Source organism: Gopherus flavomarginatus, chromosome 19 (genome assembly GCF_025201925.1).
Source record: "Gopherus flavomarginatus isolate rGopFla2 chromosome 19, rGopFla2.mat.asm, whole genome shotgun sequence".
NCBI classification, from domain to species: Eukaryota; Metazoa; Chordata; order Testudines; family Testudinidae; genus Gopherus; species Gopherus flavomarginatus.
Window position 1 is genome coordinate 2637861 of NC_066635.1, and position 16417 is coordinate 2654277.

General features: G+C 46.5%; 1 protein-coding gene across 1 annotated transcript in view; it reads left to right on the forward strand.

The window, feature by feature from the left end:
- Nucleotides 1-16417, forward strand: part of HSF5 (heat shock transcription factor 5) — a 72241-nt gene that overhangs the window by 25154 nt on the left and 30670 nt on the right. The window contains exon 5 of the mRNA XM_050928931.1: nucleotides 572-749. Coding sequence (XP_050784888.1) covers nucleotides 572-749 — 178 coding nt within the window. The remainder of the gene's footprint in view (nucleotides 1-571; nucleotides 750-16417) is intronic.

Below are 16417 nucleotides of genomic sequence, written 5' to 3' on the forward strand. Positions count from 1 at the left end.
ATTTGATATATGAGTATATGCTGATACAATGAAAAAAATCTGAAAACTAGTTTGTATTTCATAATATTTACTTAAACAGAATGTTACTGGGTGAAATATCACTGATTAAAGATTAGATTTAGAGACATTTTTAGGAATGCACATAGAATTGTGGCAGTTGTGCATGCAAGTGGCTACTTAGATGCCTTACTAGTCATTGGAGTATGCAGTTACACCTTTTTAGCACTAGTTTAAAAATCTCACCCAGAAGTTTTTTTTTTTGTTAAATATTATATTAGGATGGGGGTCAAATTGCTGAAGTCATAAGTGATATTACAAATCAGCAAGATGCTCAGAAATGCCTATTTTTAAAAAAGAGAGCTTTTATTTTTACATTTATGTTACACAGTTTATACCTTACGAAAATTCAAACCAGTTTTCTTTTATGGCATCTAAGCTCCAAGTAGTGTTTTCTGTTTGTGGAATGTCCCTTGAAGTGGACATTTCATGAGAGAAAGAGATATTTATCTGCATTAAATCCCCTAAAGTGATTACAGAATGTATTGAGTGGGTTTTGATTTTTTTTTAAAAGGTGGATCCCAGTATTAAATGTCAGACCAGTCCAACGGAGACAGTTGTGTCTTCGGAGCAGGTAGGATTCCTTATTTCAGATGTGGAACCTGTGAGCAGATCTGTCAAAGACACAGCTTCATCCGTACAAACCAGGTGCAGAGAGAGAAGAAGCAGTTCACAGAAGGGCAAGTCTCCTGGTAAGAATTGGGCCCATAGCTTTTCCAGCCTTTACTGTGCCTGGTGACTAAGGTGCCATGTAGTCAAGACCGAGAGAATGATGAACAGTCTAAGGCTTGGTCTACACTTGAAAGTTATACCAGTATACCTATTTTGGTTAGTTGTATACTATTTTTTTTTACTGAAATAATTATACCAGTACAACCACTGAAGTTGCCACAGTATGAAGGTGCCTTATACCAGTATAGCTTATTTTTCTTTCCATACAGAAATAAACCAGAAGCACTTTATGCTGGTATAAATTGTTCATGCTAGGTGGGTTATACTTCTTCAGCAATATGGTATAGTCAAACTACGCTGATTCGTTTAATTTAGAACAATTTTTATCTGTAAACAAGCCCTAAATAGTTTCAATGTGTACTTTCAAGTGACTTTTTTTTTAGAATATTTCTTGTTGAGATGGAATAATTAGCTCAATCTTAATTTCATGCAAATTATCACACAAACTTTTTAAAAGTGACATTATCAGTAATATTAATGCCTTTCCAGGCTATTCAAAGTTGGTTTGGTTTTTTTTATTTAATGTAAACCCCAAAAATTTAGAGTTCAAGTGCTGGCATACATGTACTCCATTCCAGGTGTATGTGCAACCAGTGCATTGGTGCTGGAGAGTTTTCCCTAGTGTTATCAGCCCTGCATTTCCTCCTGCTTGAGCTGTGATATAAAGAATGTAGCTGCGCTGCCCCTCCCTCAGTTTTTTCTTACTGTCAGTGGCTGGTAGTCAGAGTGGAGCATTCACTGTGCCTTTGCATACAGTTTACCCTTTTAGATTTTTGCTAGTGTATAGAGTGGGTCTGTCAAGTGATTAATCGCACAACTAATTTTTTTAATCACACTGTTAAACAATAACATAAGTTTTCAATACATGCATCTGACGAAGTGGGCGTTCACACATGAAAGCTTATGCTCCAATACATCTGTTAGTCTGTAAGGTGCCACAGGACTCTTTGTTGCTTTAAACAGTAACAGAATACCATTTATTTAAATATTTTTGGATGTTTTCTGCATTTTCAAATATTGATTTCAATTACAAAACAGAATACATAGTGTACAGTGCTCACTTTATATTTATTTTTGTTACAAATATTTGCACTGTAAAAAAAACAAGAAATAGCATTTTTCAGTTCACCTAAGACAAGTACTGTAGTGCAATCTCTTTATCATGAAAGTTGAATGTACAAATGTAGAATTATGTACAAAAAAATAAAAATGCATTCAAAAGTAAAACAGTATAAAACTTTAGCACCTACAAGTCCACTCAGTCCTATTCTTGTTTGAGTGATTGCTCATGTGTATTTCACAGTAGGTGTGCGTGCTCTCCACATGCACCGGTTCCGGAAGTTTTCCCCTTAGCAGTATCCGTACTAGGGGAGCACCGCGGCGACCCCTGGGGTGGCGCCTGTATATCGTGCTATAAAGGGAGCCACGGGCTCCCCTCACCCTCAGTTCCTTCTTGCCACCAGTGAAGGTAGTCAGAACTTTGTGCTCCAGCTCTGCTGTAGCCTTTTCTTCTCAACCTTACTGGTACCATTTGTGGATCGTTTCTTCAGTTGTTAGAGTGGGCTTGGGGCATGCCCGTGCCCCAGGCTTCAAGTCTTGCGACTCCTGTTGCCGTTCAATGCTTAGGAGTGGACCCGCATGCTGAGTGTCTCCGCTGCCTGGGACCATTGTAAGATCTGCCTGTTGTTCAGACTAAGGACTAAGAATGAGAGAGACATTAGACTATGAGCTCTCCTGATGGAGTCGGCACTGGCCCCAGCACCGGCACTCTGATTGGACTCGGCACCGACTGCCGCGTCATTGGTGCGTAGCGAGGCCCCTTCGACCAGTCGGCACTGCTCTCCCTGCAAAAAGCAAGGGAAGGACCCTGCCTCACAGCAGCACCGTGACAAGGAAAAGAGGGAGGCTGGTCCGGCGCTGGGCAGCCCTCGGTCTCCCCTGAGCTCAAGGCCTCCAGTATGGAGCAGCCTGGCTCCATCGGCTCGTGTATCCCCCCTGTCAACACCGGAGGCGATGAAGGCTGCAAAGGACATTATGAGCCTGCCAGTCCCGAGCACGCAGCCATATTTTCGAGAGGCACAGGCGCTTCCTCCACTTTCTGGTGGGGATGGACCACTACCAGTTTGCGGTCCTCCCGTTTAGCCTATCCATGGCACCCAGGGTCTTTACGAAATGTATGGCAGTGGTAGCGGCCTATCTCAGGTGGGAGGGGGTATAGATCTTTCCTTCCCTGGGTGACTGGCTCCTCAAGGGAGAGTCCTGTTCTGAGGTGAAGACCCATGTGGTGCTGCTCCTATCGACATGCATTGGTCTCAGCCTAGTGGTGAACGAGACCAAATCAACATTAGTTCCTGTTCAGCGCATAGAGTTCATTGGGGCCCTGCTGGACTTCTCATGGGCCCCAGCCTCTCTCCCCTTGGACAGGTTCGGGACCCTAAGGAGTCTCATCGCCTCAATCACGGCTTTCCCGGTGACCATGGTGAGGGCGTGCCTTCGAATTCTGGGGCACATGGCGATGTGTATGTACATGGTCTGCCATGCCAGACACTGAATGAGGCCCCTCCAGTTCTGGCTAGCCTCCCAATTCTCTCAAGGTCAGGATGGCCTAGAAAAGGTGCTCATGGTTCCATCCCCGATACTGGCTTCCCTTCAATGGTGATCTTGCCCGAGCGATATCCTGCAAGGAGTTCCCTTTCAGGATACCAGCCCATCCATAGACCTGGTGTCCGACACTTCGGACCTCAGCTGGGGAGCCCACACAGGGAACATGCAGACCCAGGGAATGTAGTCGACCCCAGACTTGTCCCTTCACATAAATGTCAGAGCTCAGGGCAGTGCGGTTGGTGTGTGTGGCTTTCCACATGCACCTCTGCTGCAGGGTGGTCAGGGTCCTCATGGACAATGCTGCCGCCATGTACTACATCAATAGGCAAGGCGAGACTCGTTCCTTGGCCGCCTGAGGGAGGCCCACCTCCCGGGCGTCCGCAATACGCAAGCAGACCATCTCAGCAGGGTTGTCTTCCTCCAGTATGGGTGGTCACTCCACTCAGAGGTCACTCACTGGCTCTTCCGAGAGGGGGGAGTTCCCCATATCGACCTGTTCGCAACCCGCCAGAACTGGTGTTGCACCTGGTTCTGCTCCAGGGGAGGTGTGGGGAAGGGCACGATCTCCGATGCGTTCCTCCTACAGTGGTTGGACCAGCTCCTCTACGCCTTCCCCCCATTCTCCCTCATCACCAAGGTCCTTTAGAAGGTGAAAGCAGACAAGGTGAAAGTCATTCTCATAGCCCCGGCGTGGGCCCGTCAACACTGGTACTGGCCCCTCCTACGCCTCGTGGCGGCCCCCTTCAAGGGCTCTGGCTCCCCACCTGGACTTCCTCTCCCAGGACGAGGGCCACTTCCTCCATCCCAATCTGGCCACTCTCCACCTAACAGCATGGCTTCTCCATGGCTAAACAAGGAGAACAGGTGTTCAGAGCAGGTAAGGTGAGTCCTCCTGGAAAGCAGGAAGCCGTCCACACATCAGACGTATGTGGCGAAATGGTTCAGGTTCGCCAGATGGGCGAGTGAGCAGGGAGTCTCCCCCTCCACTGCGCCTCTCCAGCTTATCTTGGACTATCTCCTATCCCTTAGGGCCCAGGGACTGGCAGCCATGTTGCCCTTCCACCCACCGGTGCAAGGACATTCGGTTTTCTCCCACTCAATGACCTCACATTTCTTAAAGGGCCTTGACATTCGTTCCCGTATGCTAGACCCCCCGCATGCCACAATGGGACCTAAACCTGTTCTTGTCCCAACTCACGGGACCTTCCTTTGAGTGTTCCTGGTCTCACCTCTCATGGAAGGTAGCCTTCCTCATAGCGATCACGTTGGCCCAACATGTCTTGGAACTTAGGGCCCTAACCTCGGAATCCCCCTGTACAGGCTTCCACAGGGATAAAGTCCAGCTCTGCCCGCACCCGGCGTTCCTCCCGAAGGTGGTCTCCGCCTTCCATATGGAACAGAGCATCTTTTTTCCTGTGCTCTGTCCTAAGCCCCATTCCTCTAATGAGGAACGCTGCCTCCACACGTTCAATGTGCGTAGAGCGCTGGCTTTTTATCTGGATCAGACCAAGCTGTTCTGGAAATCCTCCCAACTCTTTATTCCCTCAGCTGAGCGGGTGAAGGGGCAGCCTATTTCCATCCAATGGCTTTCCCACTGGATCACTTCATGCATATGCACGTGCTGTGATCAGGCAGGGGTGTCCCGCTACCGATCATTAGGGCACACTCTATGAGGGCTCAGGCCTCATCAGCAGCCTATGTAGCCCATATCCCTATCCAAGACATTTATAAGGCGGCCACTTGGGCCTCAGTTCACACCTTTACTTCACATTACGCGATCGTCTTCCAGTCTGGGGATGATGTCGGGTTCAGCAGGGCGGAACTTCGTCCCAAACTGTCATGAACTCCTACTCACCTCCAACAGATAGCTTGGAATCACCTACTGTGGAAAACACATGAGCAGTCACTCTAAGAACTAGCGTTCTTTGAGATGTGTTGCTCATGTCTATTCCATACCCGCTCTCCTTCCCCTCTTTTGGAGTTGTCTGGCAAGAAGGAACCAAGGATGGGGAGAGCCCACAGCTCCCCTTATAGCACGATGTATAGGCACCACTCCAGGGGTCGCCGCGGTGCTCCCCCCGTACGGATACTGCTAAGGGAAAAAGTTCTGGCACCGGTGCATGTGGCAAGCATGCACACCTATTGTGGAATAGACATGAGCAACACATCTCAAAGAACGCCAGTTACAGAACAGGTAACTGTCCTTGTTCAGCCAGTTGCTCAAACAAACAAGTTTATTTACATTTGCAGAAGCTAATGCTGCCTGCTTCTTGTTTACAATGTCACCTGAAAGTGAGAACAGGTGTTCTCATGGCACTGTTGTAGCTGGCATTGCAAGCTGACATTTACATGCCAGATGTGCTAAAGATTCATATGTCCCTTCATGCTTCAACCACCATTCCAGAGGACATGCATCCATGCTGATGACAGGTTCTGCTTGATAACAATCCAAAGTGATGTGGACCGACGCATATTCATTTTCATCATCTGAGTCAGTTGCCATCAGCAGAAGGTTGATTTTCTTTTTTGGTAGTTTGGGTTCTGTAGTTTCCACATAGGAGTGTTGCTCTTTAAGACTTCTGAAAGCATGCTCCACACCTCATCCCTCTCAGATTTTGGAAGGCACTTCAGATTCTTAAACCTTGAGTTGAGTGCTGCAGCTATCTTTAGAAATCTCACATTGGTGCTTTCTTTGCGTTTTGTCAAATCTGCAGTGAAAGTGTTCTTAAAATGAACAACTTGCTGAGTCATCAGTCAAGATTACTATAACATGAAATGTATGGCAGAATGTGGGTAAAATTGAGCCAGAGACATACAGTTCTTCTCCAAGGAGTTCAGTCACAAATTTAATTAACACATTTTTTTAACGAGCATCATCAGCATGGAAGCATGTCCTTTGGAATGGCCGAAGCGTGAGGGGGCATATGAATATTTATTATATTATATGTTTATTATATCTGGCACGTAAATACTTTGCAAAAGTCCCATGCAAACGCCTGTTCTCATTTTCTGGTGACATTGTAAATAAGAAGAGGGCAGCATTATCTCCCGTAAACGTAAACAAACTTGTTTGTCTTAGCGATTGGCTGAATGAGAAGTAGGACCGAGTGGATTTGTAGGCTCTAAAGTTTTTTGCATTGTTTTGTTTTTGAGTGCAGTTATGTAAGAAAAAAAATCTACATTTGTAAGTTGCACTTTCACAATAAAGAAATTATACTTCAATACTTGTATGAGGTGAATTGAAAAATTCTGTTTCTTTTGTTTATAATTTTTACAATGCAAATATATGTAATAAAAATATCAAGTGAGCGCTGTACACTTTGTATTCTGTGTTGTAATTGAAATCAATATATTTGAAAATGTAGGAAAAAAATAATAAATAAATTTCATTTGGTATTGTTTAACAATATGATTAAAACTGTGATCACGATTTTTTTTAGTTAATCGTGTGAGTTAACTGCAATTACTCAACAGCCCTAGTATAGAGTTATTGATGCTCTTTAATTTTTAGTTCAGAAAGACACTTTTTTTCTCTTTATTTTCTTACTTTTTATATAGTTGATTTATTTCTTATTTGTTGGGCTCTGCTTGGTACTGGGAGTGCTTATGCCAGAGTCTCCTGGATTTAAATACTGCTTAGAGTGTTGCGTGTTGATGTCCATTAGTGACCCTCATTCTTGTTGTTTAGGAGCATGTCACATTAGAGATAGGTGTTCTATTTCCAGAGGTTTTAAGAAAAGGACTCAGAAGTTGAGGGACATGCGCCTCGGGATTACCTAATGCAGTGGTTCTCAACCTTTTTTTTTTCTCAACCTAATTTTAAATAGATAAATCTACGGATCCCCAACTTCCTCCTCATTATTTTGTTGCTCATAATTTGTTTTTCATGTTACTTTAATAGTTATTACACATATTACTGTAGAGAAATTATTTGAACAGATCAACAAAAAACATAGCTAATTAAAATATTGACAGCTTACCTGATACTAATATATTATAGCATTGCTAGGTGATATTTGGGCAGGTGCTGGATTGTGTGTGTGTGTGTGTACGTACTGGGAGGGGTACCCAAGTAGGTGCTTGAGGAGGGACCAGAGGGCACTGCAGAGGAACATTTGGGGGGCTCAGGCTGGGTGAGCTCTGTGCAGCCAGGCTCAGGGAGGGAGTGCCGTCTCCACCCCCGGCTTACCTCAGCAGGCAGTCTGCAAAGCAGGTATCAAGAAGTGCTGGGACTCCAGCAGCGGGGAAGGAGAAGCAGCCCCATGTAGTAGGGAGAGAGGGGGCTCAGCCCACAGTCAGCCTCCCTGCTGCTTCCTCTTTCCCTGCACGGACACGTGATGAGCGTGGCTGCTGCCTCCTCTTTGCTGGGTCTCTTTGGAAGGCAGAAATCGGGGGGGGGGCACGTGACTCTGCATGCCCCTTATGCATCATCTTTGGGAGGGACCAATCTGTTCGCAGACCCCCTTGATTACACTGATGGACCCCTGCGGGTCAAGAATCATTGACCTAATGGACACTGCACTTCAACTAGCTCTGAAGCTCACTAGGTCGTTGCAGGAGAGTTCTGTCGGTAGTGCCTTGCATCTTATTGTTCTGACTATGGAAGAAACAGAAATCCCCTTCTATGGGCTTTCTGAGTAAGAAACGCAAGCATCTGGAGCACTCTGGGGCTCCAAAGCCTAAGAAGAGTACTTCTTCTGTCTGCAGTGCAGGACTTGATGTCAGCCAGCATAGCACTGAGATTAGAGTGCAGGCATCAGCTCCGCCACTCCGCAGTACAGTCCCATAGTGGCACTCACCATCTGGAACCATTGACTCCAATACCCTCTGTGGAGCTGTTGAGACCAGCTGCATCCACTGAGACTGTGGTGGATTCAGGACCACTACTGAGTAGAGTACACCAGAGGCATACGCAGCTGCAAAGGATCTTCTGTGTCTGTCAAAACTGAGGCCACGTCTTCACTACCCGCCATATCGGCGGGTAGCAATCGATTTCTCGGGGATCGATATATCACATCTCATCTAGACGCAATATATCGATCCCCGAACGCGCTCCTGTCGACTCTGGAACTCCACTGGAGTGAGCAGCGGTAGCGGAGTCAACAAGGGGAGCCGCTGACGTCAATCCCGCGCCGTGAGGACGGTAGGTAATTTGGTCTAAGATACTTCGACTTCAGCTACGTTATTCACGTAGCTGAAGTTGCATATCTTAGATCGATCCCCTCCCCTGGTGTAGACCATCCCTGAGTCTCCACTTACCAACACTGTGAAGTAGTCACTTCAGTACCATCACTATCAATAGTTCAGAGATGAACATCTCCTGCGGTACTGATATCAGCTACCCTACTTCCATCATCGGCACCAGCAATCGTAGAAATGTAAGACTAGAATGGACCTTGAGAGATCATCTAGCATTTCCCCCACCACCACCACCCTTGAGGCAGTATCAAGTATACCTAGACCAACCATCCCTGGAAGGTGTTTGTCTAATCTGTTCTTAAAAATTTCCAGTGACGGGGGTTCCACAACCTCCATTGGTAAGCTATCCTAGTACTTAACTATCCCTACAGTTAGATATCTAACCTAACCTAACCTAACATCTAACCTAAATCTCCCTTGTTACAGATTAAGCCCATTACTACTTGTCCTACCATCAGTGGATGCGAAGAACAATTGATCACTGTCTTCTTTATAAGAGCCCTTAATATATTTGAAGACTCTGATCAGGTCCCCCTTCCCCCTTTCTTTTTCTCAAGATTAAACATGCCCAGTTATTTTTTAACCTTCCCTCATAGATCAGGTATTCTAAAACTTTTATCATTTTTGTAGCTCTCCTCTATTCTCTCTAATGTATCCACATCTTTCCTAAAGTGTGGCACCCAGAACTGGACAGAGTACTGGGCAACAAAATGGCAGATGAATTTGAATATTGATAAATGCAGAAGTAATGCACATGGAAAACATAATCCCAACTACACATACAAAATGACAGGGTCTAAATTAGCTGTAACTATTCACAAAAGAGGTCTTGGAGTCATTGTGGATAGTTCTTTGACAACATTTGCTGCACCAGCAGTCAAAAAAGTTAATGGAATGTTATGAACCATTAGCAAGGGATAGATAACAAGACAGTAAATATTGTAATGCCACTATATAAATCCATGATACGCCCACAGCTTGAATACTGCATACAGTTCTGGTCGCCCCATCTCAAAAGAGATATAATTGGAAAAGGTCCAGAGAAGGAAAACAAAAACGATTTCAGGGTATGGAACAGCTTCCATATGAGGGGAGATCAAAAAAGACTGGAACTGTTCATCTTAGAAAAGAGATGAGTAAGGGGGGATATGATAGAGTTCTATAAAATCATGAATAGTGTGAAGAACGTGAATAAGGAAGTGTTATTTACTGCTTCATATAACAAGAACCAGGGATTACCCCATGAAATTAATAGACAGCAGGTTTGAAACAAACAAAAGGAAGTACTTCAGATAATGGAGAGTCAGCCCGTGGAACTCATTGCCAGGGGATTTTGTTAGCCAAGATGGTCAGGGATGCAACCCCATGCTCTGGGTGTCCCCAGGTTCTGACCTCCAGAAGCTGGGAGTGGACAACCGGATGGATCACTCAATGATTGCCTATTCTGTTCATTCTGTTCCTTCCTTCTGAAGCACCCATCATTTGCCACTGTCAGAAGACAGGATACTGGGCTAGACAGATCACAGATCTAACCCAGTATGGCCATTCTCATATTCTTAAAGCTCTGACTACCAGAAGCTGGGACTGGATATCCCTTGATAAATTGGCCTGTTCGGTTCATTCCCTCTGAAGCATCTGGCTCTTGATTCTGTCAGAAGACAGGATACCAGTCTAGATCAGTGGTTCCCAAACTTTAACAACCTGTGAACCCCTTTCACTAAAATATCAAGTTTCTCGAACCCCTTCGTAAAAATGAATATTTCCAGGGATTTTCTCCTTTATCTGAGTATAAATTATAAAAGCAGTGATCTTGGGACTATAACATTTGTTTTTATGACACACTATTTGTTACACATTATTTATTATTAATTATTATTTATCTTTACAATATTTTGATTACATTATGAAAACAACAACACTCTTCCAAGATCTCACGTTTTTTGCTTGTATCACTTTGAAGAAGCCTGTTATAAGACAAGGCTCCTATGTTTCATCAAGGAGTATCAGATGTGAAACAGCAGGAAGAGATTTAAGAAGCCAACTCAAAGAGTTCCTCCTACACAAGCATTCAAGTCTTGAGCAGTCCGGGCAAACAGCACACGTTACAACAACGTTTAAACTTGTTCTTCATGATAATTTTAAAAACAATATTAGCTGCCTACTTCATTTTAAAAACAGCAAAAAAATATCCACCTCCCTTTCCATTTCTTATAAGGAGGCTTGAAGTTTAAATCTCCTCAGTGGGATAGAGATGTTTGCTTTGATCTGCTTAGCTCTTGGAAGTCCAGGGGCTCAGGGCTGCTGGCCTTGTGCTGCCTAGGATCCCTAGGGACAGCTGTGTCTGCCATTAGGGATTTTTTCCCCAAGAACCCCCTGTAACATTTCATGAACCCCCAGAGGTTCACGAACCCCAGTTTGGGAACCACTGGTCTAGATGGACCATTAGTCTGACCTGGTGTGGCCATTCTTATGACTTAGGTTCCTAAGTCATCAAGGCACTTTTGAAAATATTACCCTTACTATTTTAGAGTTGTCACTGGAACTGAATTTGCAATAGATGTTCTGTGTGGTAACTTTTAAAAAAAATAGTTTAATTTTTACTGTAGCATTAGAACCACTAAAAGATGCTTGCTGATGACCATTGTGGAAAAGAATGCTGGTATTAATTTGTGCAAGTATGAGACTTCACTTCTATTTTTTGTATTGGTATAGAATTAAGAGAGTGGTTGTTATCTGAGTGTAGCTTGTTGGGAAAGTGCAACATTAACTCTGAATTTCCTAGGTTTGAAATGTTTGGTTTTTTAATTCTAAAATTTTTGAAAGGCAGTCTACATTTCGAACACTGTGGACCAGATTTTTAGAGGTATTTCAGTGGGAGATAGGCATCTGCTTAGGCACCTTGGAAAATCCCAGTGGGCACGTATCTGTATTTTTAGACACATCCTTGAAAATCTGGCCCTCTGTGCTTGCAACTTTAAATTCACTAAATTGGGTTATTTTTTAAACAACCTTTATAACAAAAATGGAATTTTCTTGTTTTCTGTCATAGAACCATAGAAGTGTAGGACTGAAATGGACCTTGAGAGACCTAGTCCAGTCCCCTGCACTCAAGGCAGGACTATGAATTATCTAGAACGGGGTTCCCAAGCTTGGTTCACAGCTTGTTCAGGGTAAGCCCCTGGCCACTGCTTCTTGCAGCTCCCATTGTCCGGGAACAAAGCGTAAACAGATAAACAAAGTGTCTTGCGGCCCGCCAGGGGCTTACCTTGAACAAGCTGCAAATCAGGTTTGGGAACCCCTGATCTAGACCATCCCTGAAAGATGTTTGTCTAATCTGCTCTTAAAATCTCCACTGACAAAGTTTCGACAACATCTCTAAATAATTTATTCCAGTGCTTAAGTACCCAGAGAGTTAGGAGATTTTCCTAGGGTCCAACCTAAACTGTCCTTGGTGCAGTTTAAGCCCATTGCTTCTTGTCCTATCTTCAGAAGTTAAAGAGAACAGTTTTTCTCCATCTTCCTTGTAACAACCTTTTGTGTACTTTAGAACTGTTATCATGTCCCCCCTCAGTCTTCTCTTCTCCAGACTAAACAAACCCAATTTTTTCCATCTTCCCTCATAGGTCATGTTTTCTAGCACTTTAATTATTTTTGTTGCTTTTCTCAGGATTTTCCCCTTGTCCACATCTTTCCTGAAATGTGGTGCCCAGAACTGGACACAGTATTGCAGTTGAGGCCATATCAGCATGGAGTAGAGCAGAAGAATTACTTCTCATGTCTTGCTTACAATACTTCTGCTAATACATCCCAGAATGATGTTTGCTTTTTCTGGCAACAGTGTTACACTGTTGACTCATATTTAGCTTGTGATCCACTATGACCCCCAGATCTTTCTGTGTTACTCCTTCCTAGACAGTCATTTCCCATTTTGTATGTGTGCGACTGATTGATTGTTCCTTCCTCAGTGCAGTACTTTGCATTTGTCCTTATTGAATTTCATCCTATTTCCTTCAGACCGTTTCTCCAGTTTGTCCAGATTATTTTGAATTTTAATCCTGTCCTCCAAAGCACTTGCAACCCCTCCCAGCTTAGTATCGTCCGCAAACTTTAAGTCTCTGTGCCATTATCTAAATCAGGGGTCGGCAACCTATGGCACGCATGCCAAAGTTGGCATGCAAGCTGATTTTTAATGGCACGCTGTTGCCCGCTGGAACTTCAGCATGCCATTAAAAATCCTGCCCGGTGCGGCAAGCTGCGGGGTCCGCACTCCTGGGCCGGTGCACCCAACTGAGCACAGTAAGCTGCTAGCCCCTCTCCTGCCTTCCCCCCTCCCCTGGAGTCCTGCTGCCGTGCACGCAGTGCTCTGGGGGCCGGGGCTGCGCGCTTCCATGGGGCTATGTTCGGCTCCGCGGGGAGGCAGACACGCGCCCCGCTCAACCGGAGCCCTGCCACCGTGCACGCAGCGCTCTAGGGGGCGGGGCTGCGCTCTCCTGTGGGGCAGCATATATGGCTCTGCTTGGAGCCTTATGGTAAAGGACCCGGGGCTGGGGGGATCGGATAAGAGGGGGGGCAGTCAGGGGACAGAGGGCAGGGTAGTTGGATGGAGGTGGGATCCCCGGCGGGGTGGTTAGGGGTAGGAGGTCTCTGGAGGGGGCAGTCAGGGAGCAGGGCAGGTGGATGGGGCATGAGAGTCCCAGGGTCTGTCAGGAGGCAGGGGGTGGATAGGGGTCACGGCAGTCAGGACAGGGAGCAAGGAGGGTCCTGGGGGGACAGTTGGGGGGGTCTCTGGAGGGAGTGGTCAGGGAACAAGGAGCTGGAGTGGTTGGATGAGTCAGGAGTTCTGGGGGGGCCTGTCAGGAGGCAGGGGCGTGGAGAGGGGTTGGGGCAGGCAGGGAGCAGGGGGAGGGGTGTATAGATCAGGAGTTCTGGGGGTCCTGTCAGCGGGCATGGAGTGGGTGGATAGGCATGGGAGTCCCAGGGGTCTGTCTGGGGGTGGGGGGGTGGATAAGGGTCAGAGCAGTCAGGGGACAGGTAGGGGGTAGGGTCCTAGGGGGGGCAGTCAGGGTACAAGGAGCTGGGAGGATTAGATAGGGGATGGGGTCTTGGGGGGCAGTTAGGGGCAGGGTTCCCAGGAGGGGGTAGTCAGGGGACAAGGAGCGGGGGGACTGGGGATTATGAGGGGGCAGTCACCCAGTCCTGAGCCCTGACCCCCCACACACTCACATACACACACCCAGCCCTCTGCCCTGAGCCCCACACCCCTGTCCAGCCCCCTGCCCTGGGCTCTGTACCTCCCTCATCCACACCCAGCCCTCTGCTTGATTTCTTCACCCCACCTCCCCATGACCCCAGCCCTGACTCTGGCATCCCCACACATACCCAGCCCCCCCTTCCCTGACACCTGCACCCCCTCACATGCCCCCAGCCCTCTGCCCTGACTCTTGCACCTCCCATATCCCCACCCCCACCCTGAGCACCAGACAGAAGCTCCTGCATCTTCCCCCCCATTCCCACATGCACCCCTCGCATCAAATGGGAGCTGCCCAGGTAAGTGCCCCACACCCAAACCTCCTGCCCTAACCCTGAGCCCCCTCCTTCATTCTAGCTCCTGGCCAGACCCTTCACCCCCAGCCTGTGCTCAGTGCACTCCCACCCTCAGCTCAGTGCAGAGAGAGGAAGAGAGTGGGCCAGAACCAGGGAGAAGGTAGATACCCACTGTATGTGGGCAGGGCCAGGACCCCAGACTGGAAGTGGGCTGAACGGATCCAGCAGCCAGGATCTCGGCTGGCAGGAGCTGGCGGATGGAACCCCTGAGCGGCAGTGGACTGAGCTGCTCAACCCACTGCCAGTCACCGGCCCCACACAACCTGCTGCCAGTTTGGGATTCTGGCTGCTGGACCCTTGCCAGCCAGGGTCCTGGCCACAGACCCTGCTCAGCCTGCTGCCGGCCTAGGTGAACAGAACCCCAGACCAGCAGTGGGCTGAGCGGGCCAGCGGCATAAGATCAACATTTTAATTTAATTTTAAATGAAGCTTCTTAAACATTTTGAAAACCTTGATTATTTTACAATACAACACTAGTTTAGTTATATAATATATAGACTTATAGAGAGAGACCTTCTAAAAAACATTAACATGTATCACTGAGATGCGAAACCTCAAATTAGAGTGAATAAATGAAGACTCGGCACACCACTTCTGAAAGGTTGCTGACCCCTGACCTAAACCTTTGATGAAGATAGTGAACAGAACGGACCCAAAACTGATCCCTGCTGGACCCTGCTCGATATGCCCTTCCAGCTTAACTGTGAACCATTGATAACTACTCTCTGGGTACAGTTTTCCAACTACGTATGCACCCATCTTATATTAGCTCCATCTAGGTTGTATTTCTCTAGTTTGATCATGCTTGACAGTATCAAAAGCCTTACTAAAGTCAAAATATACCACATCTACCGCTTCCTTCCCCCTCCACAAAGCTTGTTACCCTGTCAAAGAAAGCTACTCAGTTGATTTTACATGATTTCTTCTTGACAAATCCATGCTGTTACTTATCACCTTATTATCGTCTAAGGGCATGTCTTCACTAGCAATGTTAAAGCACAGCTGCGGCAGCGCTTTAACATGGCTTGTGTAGTTGCGGCATAGCGTTGGACGAGAGCGCTCCCACTGCTATAAAAAACCCACCTCCACGAGGGGAATAGCTACCAGCCCTGGGATTGCTGCTCCCAACGCTGGTGCACTGCCAACACTGGCACTTTACAGCACTGAAACATGCAGCGCTCAGAGGGGTGTTTTTTCACACCCCTGAGCGAGAAAGTTGCAGCGCTGCAAAGTGCCAGTGTAGACAAGCCCTATGTGTCTGCAAATTGATTGCTTAATTATTTGCTCCATTATCTTTCCAGGTACTGAAATTAAACTGACCAGTCTGTAATTCTCTGGGTTGTTCTTATTCCCTGCAACTGCACCTCTATATTCCCCACATAGTAAACAACAGGCATCAGCTCTAGGCTCCTGCCTTCTCAGCAGTCGCCTCTCTTGGGTAGAGACCTGCATTGCTCTCCCTCCTGACTGGTTCTTTTCTAGCTACACACTTCCTTGCCTACACTGTGATTTCCCCAGTAAACCAAACTGCCTTAACAGACAACTATCTGCTCTTAGCTTTCTCTTCAAAGGCTATGAACAGCATGATAGCCAGCAGTTATAAGTTAGCACACAGCTGTTTCTAAACAAGCACATTTATTCTTAAAGTGAAAGCGTTACAGAGAAAACGTTAAAAGCAATAAAAGATCCTACATGCATGCTAATAAGCTTACCAGAGATCACCCCCCTACAATCCCAGCAGGAGCTCTGAGTGGAATAACTCTTCAAACTTCACCAAGGGTTTTTTTCCTGTTGTTAGTCCCTGAAGAGTGGCCAAGTATTTACCAGGAGTCTAGTTCAATTGGACTCACTAGGCAGAGTTCATGGTGTGAAACAGGAGTGCTGGAGTGGCATAGCTGCATCGGTGCAGCTATGTTGCTGTAGCATTTCACCTCCATGAGAGATGGTAGCTATGTTAACAGGAGAAGTCCTCCCGCCAACATAGTGCTGTCTATGTGGAGGTTAGGTTGGTGTGATAGGGCCTTTGGTGATCAAGTGGCCTAGTGACTAGATCATTGGTCAGATGTGGGGGACCCAGACTCTCCCTCTCCACTATGTCCCAGCCCAGGGCCTTGTGTAGTTCAACCCGTAAACAGGAGATATGAGTCTCCCTCCTAGCGGGGAGGGTCAGGTCAAGATCAGTTTCCCTGGTCTACTAAAGTCTCTTTAGTTTGGGACATGG